A 22447-nucleotide genomic window follows, 5' to 3' on the forward strand; every position below is an offset into this window, starting at 1 on the left:
GGTTTTTTTAGTAATTGCTAGTTTTGAATTTATCATAGAGTGCAGGTGGCTGTTCTCCAGTACTACGTGGTTCTTGTTCTGAATGTCAGGCAGATGCCAGAAACAAGAATTTATTACTCCTTCATGTCTTTCTGTGGTTTGAGGTGCAGATGTAAAACATCAGCATTTCATGGGGTTTGAATTTGTGGGTCACTTTCTTAAGCTGTGAATTTATTTCCATCCAGAAAGGAATGGGAAAGGGAAATTATATGTAATGTTCCAAGGGATCATTTTCAAAGGCTTACTGCTTGCTGTGTATTGGAGAAAGAAATGCCTGTCTATGCTGCAATTATTTTAGGGAGCGTGTTGGGCAAGATATTCTTGTTATAGTTATTATTCATGCAAATACTTTAACCTGAAATAAAAAAATACCAAATTTATCCCATTTCTGCTAAAAAGGAGCCTCTCCTTCAGCATCAGTGGAGTGAACACTGGCAGACAAGCTCATGGGGATCCCATGCAATAGTGCAGTCCTGCGGTGATAAAATTCTAGTGTTTTTTCAGCTTTTGATAAAAAAAAATACTGATGATGTTATTGAAAATATCTCATGGAGCTGTGTCCCTCTCTCACTCTCAGCAGTGCAGTCTCTCATATAACACACAAACTTTAAATGCAGAAAAGCAGCTGTACTGTGGACTTTTTCAGCTGAGTTACTGAAATGGTTAGCAAGTTATAACAGAGATAATTCCCAAAATAATAGTTTTCACAGAAACTGAGCTCGGTAATACTTCTTTATTTTGAATTTGATTCTGTGCAGGGTTTATTAGGCTCTTTCACTTGGAATAAGTTACACCGGTTGATTTTAAATTCTGCCTTGAATACAATATAAATTCAGAAATCTTTCACAAAAAAGGAAGGAGCCAGATTAAAGTCACATTAAAAGAGCTAAAACTTCTTCTACTGCTGATGAGCTCAGAAGTGTTGTCATTATTAAAAACCAATAATAAAGCATGAAGGAGATAATATTCCATGATGGGGAAAAAAAACTTGCTTTCAAAAATTGTGATAAGTCGTAATTCAGTACTAAGAAATGCAAAAGTTGTGTTCTTTCCTGTTTTCTCATAGATGCATTCATGGAGTGTTTGCTAAGTCTTGGTGTTGAAACTGTGTTTTTGGTTTTCTAACCACACAGAAAAATGTCAGCCCCTTTTAAGGGTAAAAAGAAAGAAAATGGAGCTACATAACAAACAAATAGATTATTGAGGGTCACAAAGCATAATCACTCTTTTGCCCAGCAGAGGTTAAATTGAAAGCCAAAGCTGCTACGTCTGAAGGTCACTTGGTAGGAGCATCAGAGCATCTGAGGACACTGGTTATACTGGAGCAGACCCATTTTGGCTGTGAAAGAGGCAAGGCAGGAAGGAGATCCTAATTTTTACGTTGCATTATCCTATTTAAAGTCTCTTTTGCACGCAGGTGGTCTGCCTCTGCCAGGAAAGACTAGATTTCTTCTTGGCTCGAGTGGGCTTTTGGAATAAAGCTCTCTGACCTTGGCCATCTCCTTCTCCCATGTGACAGTTTGTAGCTGTTTAGCCACAGCTTTTGAAATATATAATCAATCAAGTTTCTGCTTGAGTTTCTATACTTTATTATGTGAATTTCTGTATTTTATTGTGGGAGTGAATGCTGGCAGCTGCCAATTATTTAAAATGCTCGTCATGCAGCCCAATAACACCTAATTGATAAGGTCAAAACACACAGAGACTGACACGCACAATAAGTGCTGAAGAGCCCAGAGAGGCACAGGTCTAAAATTCTGACCTCTAAGGAGGTCAAAATAAAGACATCTGTGTAACCATTTGCACGTGCTTCACCACTGATAACATGACTGGTAACCCTGCAGCACGGGGTGGGGTCAATTGGTGGTCAGCTGGCATATTTTGGATGTTAAGGGTAAATTTTATGCTTAACAAGAAAACTCTGCCAGTCACTTCAGAGTTACTAAAGGCCCCTTTTACTCTCCTGCTCTAGACCTAACATTGTTTTAAGGTAGGTAGAATGCTTGCCAGGTTTCTTGCTGGCCAGCCATGAAAGTTAGGAGATTGGATATGGTTACTATTTTAACTCCACCAATGACAAGACTGCAGTAACTCGATTCTGTAAATTCTGCAATCAGTGTGGTTGGGTTGGGTTAGCAAAATTATTTTCTTACTTCTTTAGTTTTACCCAATGTGAGATAGAAAAAGTCTGTATGGGTGGCACCATTAACTGTAGAGGAAAAAAAAAAATCTATTACTGAGAAAGAAAAAAATCCCCCCAAGCCTCCAAAAAAACAACCCAAAATGTTTGGGCTGCCAGCTACCAAGAACTGGTATCTGTTCTAATTATAATTGTACTGTTCTAATTATGTTCTAATTATAATTATATTGTTCTAATATGAAAAAAAAAGCCGATTGTATTGGAAGTGTTTCTTCTTGTTCAGACAAAAAAGCAACAAACAGACCCACACCCACAGAAAGCATACTTCACTAGAGAAAAAGTGAGAAAAGGTGTGGCACTGAGAGAGGAAAATTTGCAATTATTCTTTTTATGGATCCAGATTTAGTGGCATTTTAGAGTAAGTGCCAGTTCTTGGTCCTATGCTTTTTTTTCCAGTTTTTCTTTCTTGACTTGATCTTATCCAAAGTTTAAAAACCCTGACAGTTCTCAGTTTTAGTAACCACCAGCTGTGCACCAAGGAACTGAATCAAACGGGGGCCTTACCTTCCCTGAGTAAGGGGAGTTTCTTACAAAGATGTCCTTAACCTGGGAAGTGGCAGAGGGGACACGAAGTCTGGTTTGTTGGCAAGGATAAAAGATGAAATTTGACAGCCAATGTCCAGTTGTTTCCTCTTCATTTTTCAAAGTCCTCATGTATGTAGATTCCAGAGCACGCTTCAGCAGAAGATGCCCTCCTCAAGTTGCAACTTCCCATCGGATCTCTAGAATTCCTCTGGAAGGCACAAACATTAATGGAAGCTAAAACAGAAGTTTGGTGGTGTTCTTGGAAAAAATATTTGAGTATTAAAATTTGGAAAACTGCTCAAGACCTGGCTTTCAAATTTGGGTATTAAAAGTGGTGGTTAATCTGTTGCATATTCTGGTGGTGCTGTTATTCAGCTCAGAAGGAGATGTAAGCTGACTTTTTCAAAGCACTGTTGTCATAGCCCATACCTCTGCCCTCAGTAACTCACTTTTCTGTTGTTCCAGAGAGAGACCTTTTTGGAGCAGAACCTTTTGACCCTTTTAGCTGTGGAGCAGGAGATTTCCCTCCAGACATTCAGTCCAAACTAGATGAGATGCAGGTAACTACTGAGCTATGCAGTTCCCAATGGCTGCGTGCCTGTTCTTGAAATACATGTCTACATTGTTCTGAAAATGTATTCTAGGCTGTACACACAAATGCATAGAAAAAAAGCCCTGTTTCTGGCAATTCCTTTCGTAAGTATATCCCCTGGCCTTTGAGCTGGAGTTTGGGTTTGCGTGAAGGGCCTTACCTGGTACTAATCTGGTCGGCTGCACTAATATAGGCTTTCTTCAAAATGGTTTGGGAAGCACTCCCTGGGAAGGGAGTGAGCAACCTGAAAAACAGAGCTGATCCAAGAGCCCTACAGATCGTGTTACTCTTCAGTTCCAGCAATCACCACCATCCCAGTGTCCCCTCACCTTTCCCTCAGTGGCATCAGTTAGGTTTTCCATATCACTGGCATAGGAAAATATACGTGCTTACAGGGATAGGGCAATTTTCTGCTGCCCTCTTGGGCAATTAAACTTTTGAAAATTGATTCAAGAATTCCGAATTTATGTGATTTTATCAGAAAATGTTTGTCGATTCTGAAACACTCCACAGTATCCATTCAGTTGTTGACCTAGTTTTAAAACAATTCTCAGAGAAAGCCCTCAAGTTTTGGAATAAATCACACTCTTCAGTCAGACTTTCCAAACTGCTAGCTCCTTGCCAGCTTGCTTATCTTTATTCTTTTTCAAGCAGCCTGCTGGCAAAAAGGAACACTGAAAATAATGGGAACTTGAATTTCTAGGACCCTGGATCCTCAGCAGAATGTGTTCCCGTGGTTTCCAGCCCTCTTGTGTCTCAGAAGCCCACTGAGTCCAACAGCATTAGCCCTTGGGCTCCTTCTGTTCCTGTCTTTTTGCCTAGAGAGCAGCAGAAGCATTTCAAAATGACTTAACTAAGATTTAAATACCATTTAATTTCCTGAGTAAACTTTGCTAATTCCTATTCATTGTGAAATTCTCTTTTCCTTGTCAGTTTAGAATGGTGCCACTGACAAACTCCACTCAGTGTGACGTAAGAAATTTAGCTTCTTGGTCCCCTATACTCTCTCTGCCCCACGTAATTTCAAAGAGCAACTAAAAGCCAAAACTGGCTTCTTTGCAATTCCAACAAATATTCCTGTGTTTTATGAGTGTTATAATGTTGTTACTAAGCCATTTCATTAAAAAAAAAAATCTTACAGCACTCACATTGATATATATCAAAGTTTCCTTTGTCTATAGCCCATTTTAGGGAAAAGTATAATGTAGCAACTGTGGCTATTGGGAATAATCCTATGTCGATATTTAAATGTCAGACACTAAGAGTTCCTGTTACAGGTAGTGTTTTGATGGAGTTTTGAATTGTTAGCCTATAATGTTGCAAAGTGCTGTCACCTCATAAAGCATCAGGGAATAGAACAGCAAAGGTCTTTATCAAAGATGTTGAAGTCATAAAATGAAAATCTCCCATTATTGTCCGTACTCTCTTGACCTAAAAAAAGCAAACAATCAATAACCAAACCCTCCAAGCATTAGGGTGTTACTGTGTCCTATTGCACAGGAAGTCATGTCAGTCTTATATACCCTGGTATTTTCCCTGAAAATTGATTAGTGGGCCTTGATGTAGACACAAAACTCATCATGTATAATCCAACTGAGAAAAAAGTGCAAAGCTGAAAGGGTAGGAAAAGAAAGCATATTCTAACTTTGGCCAAAGCAAAGGCTGTGTGCAGTTATTTTACTGTGTGGTTGCTGCAAAATACAGATTAAAACATGTTTTTCCTAACATCTCTTTTATCTTCTTGTGCTTTCCTGGTCACACAGCGTCAGCGATGGTTGGTATATCATATTTTAATAATGGTATTTAAAGCATTTACAATTGAAATGTGCATGTGTTTGTCATGTGTTTTTATTTTTGTGTATATGTGTTTATATATAAAAGCTTTTAAGATTTATGTTTTATTCATAAACCTCTAAGTCAGGGTCATTTTCACTTTTAGCTGCCTACAATTTTTAAGGTAGGGAGCAGCTGACTGTACATTTCTTTAGACAGTCTTATCAGGTGCTAATACTAAGCCTTCATTTTCGTTGCTGCTTGTTTTCTTGTGTACTAATGAAATCCCCAGTTCTCACTATCAAATTGTCATTAGTGAAATGGTTTAAGCAAAACCTTTGACACATAGATTGTTGTGCCAGTACAGCCCTATTTGTGAACGTATTTTTATTTGCAAAGAATTATTTAAGGCTTTGCGATGAGACTCAACAGTTGTTAGACACACAGCCTGTAAGGAGGAAGGTGAAATGGGCTCTGCAAAAGGTAAAAGCACAGAAAATGTAATGTGCTCTGGGAAATCCAACATCAAGAAAGATGAAACAAAAATGTTGGCATGTTTTCTTCTCTGTAACACGAAGTGAAGGAATCTGTTATCTTCGCTTTATGAAAGCGCAGCTTGAGTGTCAGTAATTATGTTTTCCATCAAATATACAAAGGTAAGTTGCTTACAGACACTTAGAAGAGTTCAAAGTATAGACTTACCCCAGGAGGGTATTAAATACAGCTCCTCCTTGCACTGAGGAAGGCCAGCAGGCTGCCTCACCACCAGCCTCGCAGGAGCAGCTCAGTCCAGACTCTCCCCCTGTTTCTCACACAGAGCCTCAGCAAACGTGCCCCAGTGTGCAGGAAAGCTGTCCTGACACGCACTCGTGTTGGAAGGTGTGATTTGTAGGCAAAAATGGGAGAGGAAAGCCCAGCACAGAAGAGGCACTGGAAAATAAACTCTCAAGTAGTGGATGCTTTTCCTTTGCATCCAATCTTCTCGACTTAATGAGATACCAGATGAAGTTCTCCAGCTCCTGGGCGAACACTTTTTATTTTTAAACTTCAAAGAGGATCCAAATTTCACATTTTAGCTTTCTATTCTGTTTCTCAGTCCAATCCCTGTTGATCTTTTTGGAGAGCCCAAAACTCAAACATGTGTTGAGATGTGACTTTTACAGCTCAGGCCTCTCTCTGATGACTCTCCAACCTCCTGTTTCCCTGCACTCTTAGGCTGAAACATATTTTCATCTTTGTTTTGACTGTATCCACACATTAATAAAATGAATGTCTATTTTCCCAGAAATCTTGCAGTGAGGAGAAATTTCCTTGGATTGTGAATCATAGCAGCAGCAGCTGCTATAATTCATTAAAATCCCAAGGTAGTTAATATCATAAAGCTTCCAGGAGCTACAAGCCATTCTTCTTGGATGTCCCAAAGCTGTCAGTAGGCTTGACATCTTTCCATTTGAAATAAGTTATGCTCAACCCTCCAAATAATCTTCTCAGAGATATGTAAATTCAGCATTGCTTCACTGGGGTTGTGCTGACTTAAGTTCATAGACTGAAGTCAGTGTGCAGTGATAAATGAGTTAACCTCAGAGCCATAAGGTTGACTTTGGCAAATTTATCAGCTGATAAAATGGAAGTTCTTTGTATTTTATTATTTACTGGTTTTAACCAGAATAGCTCAGGTCTTCTTATCACTGACACCATTAAAAAAAAAAGGGAATTCTGGAAAATGGATTGGTTGTGAAAGCAAACTTTGTTCCTCTCTTTAAGGGACCAACCATTTCCTTTACTACAATACTGTTACTTATTGGGCTAACTAAGGTGTTCAGTCCTTCTGTTAAATTGCCTTTAAAGCAAAAAAAAACTTACTTGACACTGTCATCATGGGGATATGAGCACAGAAACAGGGCACAATACAGATACACATTTCGCAGCCTGTTCTGTTCCCACTCCTGGCCAGTACCAGGGCCTGGTCTTTTTCCATATTCCCTGAAAATCAGCAGATGGAGAGATTCTTCTGACCATATAAAAATTCCTGACCAACCAGGAGTTTCTGTTTCCAGAACCTTTAAAGTACAGGAAACCATAGGACACATGGTTTATAATGAATGGGCATGTTATGCTAGGAACAAATATTATTAGAAGCTGAAGTGTCTGAATTCCACAAGGCAAAATAATTGAAATGCTGTGCATTAAATTAGTGATGCACTTTATATATATATATATATATATATATAATATATATTATAATATATAAACATGGTCCAAGAGCTATTATATATGTCAAAAAAAAAATCTACCTAACAAATTAGTAGAGTTTATTAGAAAAAAAATTGTAATTTATCATCTGCTTGGTCATTCCAACTGACTGCCTTATTACTACAGCTGTGAATGCTGAGTTGAAAGTAGGCATTGGCTGTTTGATGACTACTTTAATGGTTATACATCAGCCTCAGTTAGGAGCCATAACACCAGAGAGACCTGTGCAGTTCAGATGTATATATATGTGTATATATATATATATATATAACCTATAGTCCTGAAAAGCACATGTAGCACTCAGTGTTCTGCACTGTTGGGAGAATTACAGCATAGGATTCTGACTCTGTTATCTACATAATTCACAATTCTACTCTGGATGTAAAGGAGACAAAGCCTTGTCTTCCCATGGCTTGCTTGACTACAGCTGATTGGATAATTTTTTTTTTAATTATATCATATATTTAGCAAAGTATAATTTTGGAGATCCCAAAAACTATCTAAGAATCTGGAGTTATTTTGCAAAACCTGCAGGATTAGGAATGGGGATGGCTGTGGGAGAGCTGAAGTCCAAGCTTTCCTGATCTTTGGAAATTTGATTGACCAAGGAGTCTACTGGATGGAAATATTTTGATCACTTTTTTTTTCCTTTAGAGCGTTGCAATGCAGCTTTCCTTGGTTTATACCCCTACACACTTGCCCTGTACTTAAATATTCTTGAGGAAAAAAATGTGGATTTTACATTCCTTGAAAACATGAAAATGCCCAGGTGGCAGTCTGGATTGCCTTGATGTCCTCTCTATGCCCTTGGGCTTTTTTGACCTTGTGGTTGTCATGGAATTTTGAACCTACTAGTAAGTGCAGTATCCATTTGCTTACAGGTTGCACTTGAGGATCCTTGTGGGTCCCTTCCAATTCAGAATATTCTGTGGCCTGTGAATGCAACTGGTGACAGCACCTGGCAACCACAGCACTGATTTCTTCTAGAACAGACAGTAGTTCGTTAGGATAATAAAGTTAAAAAGCTTTTTCAATAATTATGATGCAGAAAGAGGGGCAGTGTCTTAATGGATTAGCATTGATCGCACTGCAAAGGTGTGGAAATGTGATTGTTTTAAATGCAAAATATCACAGCTTAAAAGAGGAGGAGGAGGAAACAGGGGTGGGGGGAAAGTGGCCAGAGTGAAGTTGCAAAAGGAAAGGTCATGGTTCTTCAAGAAACTGTTCCAAGTAAAGTCATAGCAAACACGAACGGTGTGGTAAGTAACAAAATATCCATTTATGTGGAATAAAACAAAAATTTAAAAACTCCGCCTGATCAACACAAGAGCAGTGAGATGTGTGTGCTTCCAAAATTCATAGTCTGATTTGCTCTTAGCTGGCTGGGAAAAGGGTGTTGGAAGTGCAGCTATTTAAGACACCAACAAACAGTGCTTAAATGTACAGAAGAAAGATAAGAGCACATGGGACAGGAATGGGACACGTGTTTGGTGAAGGGTCTCTGCTTGTTAAACCGGTGTCTGTTCTGCTATTGCAGCTGATCAAGCATCCTCAGGTCTAAGCAAAAACTATCCCTTTTACAACCTCAAAACTGGAAGCAGTCTTCAGATACTTTAAAAGTTCCGCATTTCAGGCACACTCTAACTGTGGGGTTTACAATTGAACAGATTAGACTGTAGGGCACAGTCTCTGTGTTTGAGCATCCTTTGACTGCAATTACATCATTTACCCTTTGGGTAATTCAAATGCTGTGCATTAAATTAGTGATGCATTTTATATATATATATATATATATAAACATGGTTACCAAGAGCTTATTATATATGTCATTTAAAAAAATCTGCCTGACAAATTAGTAGAGTTTATTAGAAAAAAAAAATTTACCCTTTGGGTAAATGAACAATGCCTGTTTATAACACAATGTGTTCGACTTGGAATTTTAGCCCCCATTTGCTTGAAATATCTTCTGCGCTGAATGTTCTTCCTTTTAGTCCTTTGAAAAAGTACAGACCAAAAAAAAACAAGGAGTATAAAAAGTCAAACACCCCAGTGAGCCTTGGCAGCAGCACCATGTCACCCAGGTAGAGCAAACAGGGTAGCACAGCTGGGGGATATTTACACCACCGTGCTGCTACTGGCTCATCATCTAAAAGTATGGATCTGCTTTCAGGAAAATTTAACTTTTACTTGGAAGTTTAGTAACTATTGCCAGGAGGTTTGTTCTGTTTCTCAGCATTACTCTGCTGAGAGCAGTGGCCAATGAGGTTATTTGATATTTGTGCGCTTTTAAAATTCTAGCCTATGATTTGAATCTGTCTGACATGAAGCTGGTTTGACGTGGGATTTATCTTCTAAAACCTAAAGGTATGATCTTGAGGTACTGCTGTGCCTTATGAGCCAACGACTTGAGTTTATGCCCAGTCCAAGGACGGACTGCTTTACAAAAAAAATTTATTTAATTTACAAGATGTTTGTGTGATGAAAGGACCTATTTTTTGATTTCATAGCACACAACCAGCATTCTCTCACTGAACTGTGTGTTAAGACAACACTGAACTGAGCATTGTGACAGCTGCCACTGGAGCTGGTGTTCTTGTGCCACTTCTATTCAGAACCCTTGGTTCCAATTGCTTGTAGATCCAAAGGACTTTCACACAACAGACTGAAATTTTCTTGACTCAAGGGTGACTTTTTTCTTGAAGGTCAGGCCACAATTATTCAGCTTATTTTAAAAGGAAAAGAGAAATGAGAACAAGGGCACTTCTCCTGTGTTAAAAATGCAGTTATTACTTTAGAACTGATGCAAACAAAGTACCTTTTGAAAGCCAAGCACTTACAAAGCATACAGAAAAAGGTACCTGCAAAATTAATTTCTTTTCAATAGAGGAGGTGGTAGCATTTAGCTTATAAACTTTTTAGTGTTTCTACTAATAAAACTAAGTGAGTAAAAAGAGGAATTTTGGTGTGAACTTTTAAAGACGTTCATTGCACTTTCTAAAGACCATTTTATTTTATTTCACTGAATTACATGCCTTTAAAATGTGCAGTTTGTTCATTTGGAGTAGAGCAAGTATGATTTTGCATTTTTCGTGGAACTCAGATGGCAGTGGGCATTAAACTCCTGTTAATCTAACTGCACAGGGAGTGATTCCAAACTGACCTCTGAGATGTTGTACAGTACTTTTTGTTGGACTGCTCTTAAGTTATTACTGAATGTAGAAGACATCTGGGATTAGTAACAATGATCATGTCTTACTTGTGTTTTTAAAGTATAAGGATTGTAAACTCTTTGCTTATATAGCCCTAATCTTTCTTGCTTGTAAACAACATTGAATTTCACTCAGTAACAACATGGTGCAAGTCAAGCTTGTTTGTTTTTCTGTCAACCTATGTACATGAATATTCAATGTTGTTTTTCTATAGTATTTTCTTCTTTTTATACACATATTGTGTTTATTTTGTTGTATGACATATATGTTTTTTAGTTAACTACTAAAACTTACTAAAACTTGGCCAACCAAATAATGTAAATGTTTGTGAATTCAGTCTGAAATATCCTTGCAGTTTTTAAAAAGAGAGTACAATCCTCCAGAACTCACTTTCCTTTTTACTAACTATGTCTTGTCCTATTGCAGGAGGGGTTCAAAATGGGATTAACCCTTGAAGGCACAGTATTTTGTCTTGACCCACTAGACAGCAGGTGCTGATGCCAAGAGAGTAAATGTGAAATTCCTACACAGTGGGTGTTTTTTATTCCTGAACATGTACTCACAGATGCTACCCAACGTGCCAAAAATTGCTTTTTTTCAACATTTAAGCTCTTGTGAGGCTTGCTTCTGTAAAAATCCAACTTTGTCCCAGTCTTTCCCTGTACAAATGTAAAAAGTTGTATTTGTTTATGAATTATGAATTAAATTACGCTGTCGTGTTTCTTTCTCTTGCACTTTGGCCCTAGTTTACTACACTTTGTGACCATTAGCTTGGGAAAGTTCTTCAGAAAGGTCACACATACCTCTCTCTGTTTGCAAACGTGCAGGCATGATTTTTCACATAATACTTTACCTGGCAGTATTTTGAAATTCTGCTTTTAAGGCGTTATTTAATATTCAAGCAGTAAAATTATTAGTATCTGCTCCAAAAAAATTCAATTTGCAGTGAAAAAGCATAAAATACTAACCATTATTATATGCTTCAAAGGTAAATCTGGATGCAGTGTAATTGATTTTCATTACTGTGTGTGGTTACTATGCTGTATATATGTTGTTATTAGTTTATGAAATCCAGATTTTAGATCCTTTAATTCAAGTTTTAGAAACTAACAAATTGTCAGTCTGCTAATTAGCACTTAATGAGCCTGGAAGAACTGCTAAATTGCAGGATGGACAAAGTAACTGCCCTTTGTTTTGATATTTTATAGCTGAACTGTAAAGTATGTAATTTGGAATCCATTACATGCTAGCCACAACTTCAAAAGGAAGATTATGGTCTTGCATTTTCTTAGGAATTTATGTAATTTTGTACATAATAAGCAGGCACTGGGCTCAGATCTCTAATTGCTTTTGACACCTGAGTGTTTACAGTCAGGCTCTGTTGAGTATTTTTTCACTATCTGCTTTTATGTTACATGTCTTTAATTTTGAAGCTTGCTGCAAAGAATTCAATATAAGTTCGTAAGTTCTTCATCCCCACTGGTTGTTCATGTTACACAAATACCTGCACGCCAAAATTTTCAGCTGCTGGTGAGTTGAGTGCTGACCTATCTATGCACACTCTTCATTGATCTTTAGCTTAAGCAATAAAATTCCCTCTTAAACCTATTTCAGAAAATTATTACCATTAGTTCAATTAAAAAACTTTAAAGCCTCTAATATTTTCCCCTTGAGACGTAAAAATGTGGAAAAATCCCTGAATTTTCAGATTGTTTCCTAATTTTTTTTATGAGATCTTTTTTTTTTTTGTGTTACTTATGGTTTTGTCCTTAACGATGATGGTTTACACCAAACCCACATTTTGCAATTTTGTCATCACATGTGTATCTTTATGCCCATTTCAACAAACTACTTTTGCATGTACCTTTGGAGTTCACTGAAGTGGATGTGATTATTCCTTTGCTGAGTTTGACACATGCTCAAGTACCTTGCTGAATGGGGGCCTTAATGTCTTACATTACATTAGTCTTCCTCTGTCTTATTCTGTGGTCATCATTCATATAGAGTATTATATAGAAATATATATATATAAAAATATATGAAATCACTAATGAATAGAATAGTATATGTTTCATAAAGAAAAGTCTTTATAATTTTGTTTGTCATATAGTATTTTGGAATTTGTATAATGAGGATGTTTAGTAACCATAACGATGGCCTTTTTTAACAAATAGAATTTGTATTTTTATTGTACTTTAAAAGGCTTTACATAATAAGCATCTATTTAGTGGTCATTTATTATCAATGGTAACAAAAAGATAATGTTTGCACATTTTAAGAAACCTTTTTCGTTACTGATTTTTATGATAGCTGACTGCAAATGGCATGGTTAAACCTTACATACCTGGTCAATCCATACAAAAAATACTTTAATCAACACAACAGTGCATTTTTAATTTTTATGTGATCCAGTTGGAAAATGTATTTCTATGTAATCTCAAATGTCTGTTTAATTTTGCCTAAAATAAATGTTTTTAAATAAATTGCATCCTAGAACACAGTGTTCATTCATTAAAATGCTCAGTGGAAGGGAGAGTGGGGAGGTGCTCAAGTGTTGGGCAGGACCTGCCACAAAGGATGGTTTAGTGCTGGAATGTGTCAGTCACTCTACTTCCAGGAAGGGATCTCATCTCAGGGTAGAACAGCTCCAATCACCTTTATTATTGAATTTGATCTAATCTATAGCCAACAGGGAAAAACCTTGTATATATGCAGCTACATAATACTAATAATTATTAGTTACTCTCTTTGCAGCGCTCCCTGGATTTAGTTGACTTTTCTTACTGCCTTTTTTTTACACACTTCTCTGCTCAATATGCTTGACTGCTGACTGACCCCAGTGGTCATTTAAGGATGTAATTGTAGTTTTCTGAACCTTAGAAAGCAACCCCTGTACACCAGGTGTACTAATGGACAGGCTGCTGCAGATGGTGTTGATGCCTTTGAGAAAACTAACCCTAAACCACTGGGTAATTACTTCTCTTTCTCTTCAAACTAATACCCCAAACCCATCTAACCACTTCCATTTGTGGAACTGGGGCTTGGACAGTTCATGGGAATGGGAATGGGAATGGGAATGGGAATGGGAATGGGAATGGGAATGGGAATGGATGCTGTCAGGGCTGGCAGGTCAGGAGCACGTGTCACCTCCTGGGAGCTCTCACCACGAGCTGTTCTTTCCTACAGGTATCAGTGTCCTTTTGCAGACAGTGAAATAACATCTTGTGCTAAATCTTCAGACTGTTACTCTAAAAATACACATTTGAGAGCAGTGCCAGGAGCCTGGGTGACTGCTCTTGCCCTGGTCAGAGTAAATGGGAGTGCTGCTGTTGCTCACAGGAGAATGTTGGTTGTGGAAGCTGTCTCACTACAAATTCCCATTCTTTCCACCAGCTATTGAAAGCACAAGCTCTGAGCTTTCTGAAAAAAAAAAAAAAAAAGCAAAACACAAAACAACAAACAAAACAAACACACTTGAAAGCTGCTTTGGGCTGAGAATGTGAAGTGATTCTTCTAATTGTGTGACTATAAGCATTTCTCTTGACAGAAGCATTTAAAAAGAGAGTATCATCTCCTAAGAGATATGGTGTTAATGAGTGACGAACAAGACTTTTTTTTTTTTTTAATTGTAAATTTGCCCTCCAACAAAAATAAAAGGAAATATCAGTGCAGCTGTGTGCTGCCTGTTTTGTCCAAACTTTTCTCTTTCTTTTGGACGCCTTGCCTTTCCGTTTTTATTTTTTCTTTTTTAAGCTCTGATTGCCCTGCTGATCAAGCTAACTGTGGCTATATCACTTCTGGATGTCTAATACTACATTTTGGTTCCACTGGGTGACTGCCTTCCAACTGTCTTGGCATGTTGTACCAAGCTATGTTGACACCTAGAAACAGGATTCCTTGCTTTCCATTCCTTTTTTTCTATGATATTAACTCTTTTTCCATCCTATCTACATATTATGCTATACCTGAGTAAATGAGCTGCTTAGGTTAGAATTCTTAAATCATCTAATACTTGGTGAGTTAATGCATTTTCTCTTTTTTTAACCTTTGATAAACCAGTGAGCATCATTGTAGGACATCCTCAGCTTAGTTCATTGTCTTTACTTTCCGATGGGTTTGTAAGTGGCTGTCTTGTCCTTCCATGTGACAGATGTGACTTGTGCTAAGCACAGAATTGATCAAATTGCGTAAATTGGCAAAGATCAACTTCTTCATGTGGTGAAAGGAATGATATTCCATTTTGGCTTCACTGATGGAAAGGAAGAAAGGAAGGAGAAATTCTCACACTTGCAGAAGTGAGTGTGGTTGTGTAATCCCAGAGGTGATTGAATGTGCCAAGGAAAGGGGCTGGCTCTGAGACTTCGTTGTGATGATTAATTTTCAATTTGTGGAACTAAGCACAGTCTCATTGTCACCAAGGAATCCTGCTTCACAAAAAGAGTCCCTTCTGCAAAGCAGGAGAGTGTGAAATCTCTGGTTAAACACCCAGAGCCCCTATTTCCACTCTATCTCATTTGTCACTAGAGGTTGTCACCCTTTGGGCACCCTCTTATGACAAGAAACGTGTTGATAATTACAGACAAGCTCTCAAATTATTTTGACACTTTGGGGATTTGTTGTTGCTTTTAAAATTAGAGGATGAAGAAGTCACACTTGAAAAAAAAATCTGAATAACTGGCCATTACTTTAAAGTGCAATGAAAAATACCTACTAGGAGGTGTTGGGTAAGCTTCAGCTAAAAGACAGCAAGTAAGCTTTGGTACATGATTAGCCTGCTTTTTGTCCCTCTCCCCTTTTAAGACAAATTCTCAATGAGAGACTGAGACACGAATTGCATTGTCAGCTGCTGAAAAGTGCATAGCAGTTCTCATCAACAAAATACAGAACAGGATTTCAAATCTATGATTTTGTTCAGTTATTTCAGAACAGTAAGGCTGTGTTTTGTCCCAAGGAAAGACTGACATTTGTAATTCATGCTGCCTCCTTGAGATGCTTCAGTATTCACCGAGTGTTGGTGCATAGATTAAAGAAACTTCACATTTTATTTATTCATCAGAGCATAACACTTTCTGGAAGTACAAGACACTTCCAGTGGATTTCATGGACTGCATACATAATTCTTGTGTGTCATGGGGTAAAGGTTTCCAAATGTATGAATATGCAACTTAACTTTTGTATTTAAGAAATTTCTCAAGAATCTAATTTATGTATAGTTTGGGATAACAAACCCTGCAAGTTTAGTCTCCTACAGCAGATTCTGGAATGGATTTAACTTATTTTAGGGCTCGTGTGAATTGCAGCAACCAAAATCAGCATATTTCAGCCCTTGGACTTTTTTCTTCCCCTGTTTATTTCAGCAAGGCTTATGCCTTGCAATAAAGATTAAGAAGGAGCAGAAACAGATTAGGAAGGAAGCATAGAAGAAAATTAAAGGAGGACAAAACACAATCTTGTGCCAACATCAAGCAATTTTGCCACATTGCACTTTTTTGTGAGGCTTAACTGATGTGATTTCTCTCGTTCTGCCCCATCCCTTGCCATGCCCATATCAGGACTGTGTGAGGGCTGCCAAGAACCAAATTTGCCATGTTTGCAGCCCACAGGAACTGCCCTTGGAGCTGTTTGAGCTTGCCAGAAGCAAGGAATGCTTTCCCTAACCCCTGTAGCCTCACGCAGAGTAGGTAACAAAGTGAACCTCGTCCAAGACTCCTGCTGGCTGCAAGCTCCAGTTTCCATTCATTTATCCTAATTTCTAGTAGTTTGTACCATATTAAAGACCTGGCTGAGTTGTGTGTCTGAGGAAGGCTTCCAGAAGGATTGTTTGCTGTACTAAACCATTGCAAAAGCGCTTTAGCTCGTTGTCCCTATTCCAATATTTACTGAAAAGTGTGACAGTCATCCGTGTTTTCTACATGCCTGTTGATAAAATGTTTACCTAAATTAATCTGCTTATGATGAGAACTTTCCCAAAACAGGAGTCCTAGAATAGACCCCTAGGAATTTTCATCAATTCTGTTTCCTTTGCAGCTTCATCCTACACACAAGCTTCTCTGACTAAAAAGCAGCTCAGAAAATCTACTCTACTGAGCATTTCTAAAAGCTACCTGGAGGTTCTGCCATGTGTGACGTTTAAATTGTTGTAAGTTTGATTTCTTGTTGGGTTGTATTCTGTAAGCATTTTATTCAGTAAAAAAACAAGATGCTTTTTGAAGCTTCTGCACCAAAATTAGTATTGGAATATTTTTAATATTTTAATTTTTACTGAAACATAACTAAATGAGTTCTCTAAGAATCTGAGCTGGTTAGCTTTGGAAAACCATTGTGGGTTTTAAATATTTTGGTGTTCTTGGTTGGGTTTTGTTGTTTTGGTTTTTTTAAAGGAACTTCATTGTTTTCAAATAAAGCGATCCTTGAGAGCTGAAAAGAGTCAGAAAATCCTGAGCCTGTGCACTACAACAGGACAATGTTCTAAAAAAGGTATGGTTCTTGGGGGGGGGAAACACAACAACAAAACTTATTTGAAGGGCCTCGATAGACTAAAAATCTGGGCTTTTTTTCATCCTCATCATTAATTTTTAGGATATGTTAGAACAATATTATTATTCACATACATACTTTGCTAATTTTTTCTAGTGGAAGAGAGCCACTATAATGGCAGATTAGAGTCACCTACAGTCTGAGCAATGCAGGAGTGAGTTTCCCATTTTTTTTACAACCTTATATATATTAGAATACTATGAAGAAGCGAGAATAGATCTGAATTTTTGAGACACTTCAACCCTGTAACATAACTATGTGATCACATCTAATTTGTAACAGATAAACCTGGGATGTAACTTGACTTGGCAATAAAGGTTTCAAGGTACGTGAGAGTTAGTGAGACATTTTACAGGAGGATAGGAATGCTCTGTGGGATTTCTTGCCTGACTGGACTGAGCTGTGCTCTTCTCATGAGTAAGGCAACATTTATGCAGTTTTATCTGATGATCTGCCACCCTGCTGCTGAGAAGCAAATAAATAAATAAAATGCTTGATTCCATTTCCAGATTTTCAGTAAAAGTGTCTCACAATCACGATCAAAACTTTTGATCTTGACTTTACAGTTTGCAAGTCTGTTCTCGCATCTTTAAGGTTTTAGTGAGTCTACATTAAAATCTGTCCCTCAGATTTGAGGATTTTTACCACTCGCTGTGTGTATTTTGGTAGTACCTGTAGATTGCCACAATATTTAGTGTGAAAAGGCTACATTAGACAAGGCTGTGATCCATGTCAGCACAACTGGATGCTGTTGTAACATTGCAATGGCTTCATTTATGAAATTGGAGTAATAGAATGTTATAGAAGGTTCCATTATTTAATAACCCTTTAAAAAGTTAGGTATTTTTAAAATAACAGAATCTTATTTAAAAATCTGAAATATGTGACTAGAGAGCTAAGTAAACAAGATAAATTGCCTCTTGGCACTCTAATAAATAAACCAGCAAGGCCACTAAAGCCACATGAGACTTAGAACCATAATGAATTTACTTGAACCTTAGGAAAGCAGGGATTTGTTTTCTCAGGACCACAGATTCAGTCTCTCACAGACCTCCCTGCTTAAAAAGTCAAATGCCAAAGGGAAAAAATATCCCACACAATATTCTAAACAATATTTGACTCTGATCTAATGTATTACTGTAGGTAGGTTTACATCGAGGTTGAACTAGAAACATGATCACCACAAGCAGCCATGCAGTTTGCATGTTGTGAATTCAACCATTTAGAAATAAAAGCGTAGAAATAAAAGGCATTTACTGCTGAAAAAAAATCCAAGACACAACGATTAGAACTTTATGATTTTTAGATATGCATGGAGGAGTCGTCCTGATTCTTGGCACGTGTTCATAAGCAAACTTTTATGGTCTCAGAAAGTACTGGGAAGCAGTGAGAAAGGTGAGATAAGGTGAGAAAGGTGAGATAAGGTGAGAAAGGTGAGATGAAGTGAGAAAGGTGAGATGAAGTGAGAAAGGTGAGATGAAGTGAGAAAGGTGAGATAAATGAGATTATCAATAGGAAAAACCTGAATTTACCTAACCACAGAGCCCACAGAAAACACTCTCGTGATGCTTAACTGCCCCGAAAAAATAAGTTTTGGGGCATCTGCGAGAATATAACTGATTCAGAACATGCTACTACTGAGCAGTATCTCTCAAGGGTCTACTGGATCACAGTGTTACCGAGGGGTTTAATTTTTCAGAAAAGTGTGGGACAAACCGTTTGCATCGTTTGCAGTGACATCTGCTTGTCAATCTATCTGCGTGGGAATGGGAGAGCTGATCCCTGTGGATCAGCTATGTGATGTGCAGGCAGCGAGGTGCAAAGAATGTGCTGAACGTTTTTCCCTCTAGAGACTGCTGCTTCCAGGGGTGGCTCTGGAGTCAGGAGAGAAGAGTTCGAGGTACTCAAACGGGGAGGTGCTTCACACCCGGCAGTTTCTGAACAAGAATACAGATTGCCAGAGCTGACAGAGTCTGGGGAAATGTCAAGTCGATCTCCATCAGGATTTCAAGCACAAGGCAAATAGGTGCAGACAGACGTTGAATGCATTCCAGACACTGCCCCCCCCACACACTGAGCTGTTACAAAGCAGAGAATATTTAAAAAATTCTTTTTCTCAGCCTGAGAGTAAACCCAGGGGAAAAGGTACCTTCACACACATCCTCACAGAATTTAGATTAAATAGGGACACGTTCTGACCCTCCATATTTAATTAAAAGGCAAAAAGACGGTAAGCAAGAGAGAGTTTAATGGTATGTATAAAATATGCATTACCCCTGCGTTTTATAAATGCAAACCCTTGAAACTTGGAGGAGTTATTTGTACATAGAGTATTCTAGCTTCTGTTTGTTTGAGTGCTACTTATTTTTCTTATAATCGTTTAGGTTTAATTCATTTTTATTTTTTCACAATTTCAGTTTTCCTAGAGAACTTTCTGGAAAGCTGTGTAGTACGTGCTGTGTGTATATTTCAATACTCTGACATTTCTGCTTAGAAATAGTGGCAAGACTGCTTTTTTTCTTAAAACCTAAAATCCACTCCTCTTCCTAGGAATCACGAATTGCATGTTGATGTTTCAATAAGCCTACAGGGAAAGTTAGAAAAAAAAAAAAGTACTGTGGCTGGCCCCAGGAAACAAGCTGTTTTCCAGGAATGCTGAATTAGTTTGTAATCTGCAGTTCCCTGTCTCCTTACAGTTGTGCTTTTACGTTCCCGTGCAACAGCAGCACAGGGCTTGAGCATTGGCTGGGGCTGATCCAGTGTCATTTTTTCCCCCTCTCTCCTCTCATTTTTGTAGTTCAAGTAATGCCTCTAACTCTTTTTTTTAGGACAGCTTCTTAGGGCAATGCTGGTACCACCTTGTAGTCTATCTTTTTTTATCCAACAAACTATTGACTTCTGGTCAATTCTGGTGTTATATTTTTTGTTCAACAATGCATAATAAGTATTTGCTAGAAAAATGTTGCCGAATTTATAAAGGAGGAAATGAAAACAGTGCCATGCCTTTATTTTATAGAAATAATTTCTATATAGGAATAGAAATAATAGAAATCATTTCTTACTGAAATTCTTGTGTGTTGCTCTGGAATTGTCTTCTTCAAGCTGTCTTTTCAAAACTGATTTGTTAGGGGAAAGTGTGTCTTTACCTTTCAGTTGCACTGCTATATTGGATGTTTCCTAGTTTTTTTATCACTGTAGGTATGGCAGGTTAAAGATAGAAAAATGCTCCTACCTCTTTTTCAGTCTCTTAGTGTCCTTGGATGTCAGGCCATTCCTTTATCTACATATTGGGATTTAGACAGAAATAAGAATATACATATAAACTGTATATTTTTTATATTGTTCCACTGCAGTGATCCTTATTCCTTGAAACTAAAAGAATGTGAGAAATTCAGAATAAGGACATTAAAGGGTCTACGTATTCAGCGGGGGGTTTACATATTCATCAGGGGGCAGAACTATTACAATAAGAGACTTTATAGGGATGAGGTAAAGGGGAAAGCCTAAATCACAAACTTTTGGGTCTTAGCACTTACATCATAGGGAAAAACCCATTTTATCTTAGGGGATTTTACAGAGGGGAACAGGTATTCAGGTCTACAGAATGCAAGGATTCAGGGAACACAGAGAGATAAGGTACAATAGGTCTTCTGCACAGGTCTGATGGGATCAGGGTGCCCATTCTCTGGCTAGGGCAGGGCATGTGATAACATCATGCAAGGAGTCTCTTCACATCCTGCTGAAGAAGGCAGAAAGAATCCGCAGGGATGAGGTCAATGAAGAGGGCTTTTCCCAGCTTCTGTAGCCCATGGCCTTTTGCAAAGACCTCTCAAATCTCTCTCTGCAAATATTATATCTTTGAGACCCAACATCCAGCTCTCCACTTCCTCACCCCAGCAGTCCCTGTGCCCGCACCAGAATCGTGTTTGCATAGTCACAGCCACGTTCATTAATCTGGGCTCTTGAGCAGTTTATACAAGACTTGTTTTTCTGCTCTTGAAAAGAAATCCTGTATTGAATCTCACTTGATAGGCCTTAATTGTTTGGGTTTTTTTCCACAAGCTTAAGATGCTTCCTGTGGAGCATCTGCTGAGAGAGAAACCAGGCTTTCAAGCACCACCGCTGTAGGACTTTGAAGCGTGAGCATTTAAACCTCATGAAAGGCAGACTAGATACTTCTGATGAATCAGCCCCAGCTTCCCATTAAAGTCTGCCTGGAAGGATTTTCTTTGTGTGGCTGCCATCGTGGTCCTCAGCAGTTCATTCAGGGAGGAGATGTTGGTTAAGGCCACACCAAATGTACTCCTGCTTTCCACAGGGCTGCCTCCAGACTTCTCTGTGGCTGTGGCAGATTGAATTCACATGGAAAAGTGAACTGCTGCCCTACAGACTTGGCTGCCCCACCTATCCAAATTCTGCCATCCACACAATTCTCCGTGACCAATGTTCCTGTTAATACTTTCATCCTCCTGTGTATGGCTGAGGGCGTGTGTCGTTTCTTAGGAATTCCGGAAAAGTAACAAATGGCAGTGCATGCTCCAAATTTGTGCATTAACTCAGGGTAAGACCACACATCCAAGCAGACTGTAAAGCTTCCAGCTTCATCTCCACCACTAATGGATTAATTAATTCCCAAATGGGCTTCTGTCCGTCACAGCAGCCTGAAATTCCTGCTAACTCCAGGGCAGTCAGGGTCCTGTGCGAGTTGTTCTTATAGGTTCTGGTGGTCAAAGTCTTTCCACAATCTTCTAACTTCTTCCATTGCATTAGATATAACTGGCTTTTCTCTTGAGTCTTTGCCAGTGTGGCCAGGGGCTTTTTCCCTGCCTTCTGCTGCAGGTAAAATATTCTTTGGTCAGAGATGGCTCTGATGAAGAAAAGGCCAGTGTGTGCCACAGCCCAGAGTGCAGGAACCGTAGGATGCCATCTGCCCATGCACAGACTGCCAAGCCTTTGTCTGGGCCAGGCCAGGTTACAACAGCTTTATCAATTCCCTTTGGAAGCTGTGGCTGGAGTTGGTGTCTGGACAGTCTGGCTGGGCAAACAAGTGTAAGCACAAAGGTTGGCGGGAGAGAAGGTTTGGGTTGGGGACAAAAATGACGAGTTTTCACATCAGCAGCCTGTTAATGTAATTAAAAGGGAGAGGCACGGGAAAGACTCGTAACTGAGGACAGTGCAGGGAAGGGCAGGAGAAAAAGCTGCGTAATTCCCCTGTTCAATCACTCTTTCCATCTTGTGTCAGCATTTTTAACAGCTACCCTAGAACCAGTGAACCACATTTTGTGCGAGTGTGCACAGCACATGTATGTTAGACTTTCT

At 38.6% G+C, this 22447-nt stretch overlaps 1 protein-coding gene across 5 annotated transcripts in view; it reads left to right on the plus strand.

Moving 5' to 3' along the window:
- Nucleotides 1-13087, plus strand: part of GULP1 (GULP PTB domain containing engulfment adaptor 1) — a 78423-nt gene extending 65336 nt beyond the window's left edge. For 2 of the 5 annotated variants that reach the window (XM_018071837.1, XM_018071840.1), the window contains 3 exons: nt 3230-3324; nt 5120-5130; nt 11018-13087. In XM_018071837.1, coding sequence (XP_017927326.1) covers nt 3230-3324; nt 5120-5130; nt 11018-11039 — 128 coding nt within the window. In that variant the 3' untranslated portion in view covers nt 11040-13087. Of the gene's footprint in view, nt 1-3229; nt 3325-3408; nt 3461-5119; nt 5131-11017 lie in introns of all 5 variants that reach the window. The other 3 variants (XM_018071836.1, XM_018071839.1, XM_018071838.1) reach the window with 2 other exon arrangements.
- The last annotated feature ends 9360 nt before the right edge of the window (nt 13088-22447 follow it).

This window comes from Manacus vitellinus, unplaced genomic scaffold (assembly GCF_001715985.3).
Source record: "Manacus vitellinus isolate BGI_N305 unplaced genomic scaffold, ASM171598v3 scaffold_20_pilon, whole genome shotgun sequence".
In the NCBI taxonomy this organism is placed as follows: domain Eukaryota; kingdom Metazoa; phylum Chordata; class Aves; order Passeriformes; family Pipridae; genus Manacus; species Manacus vitellinus.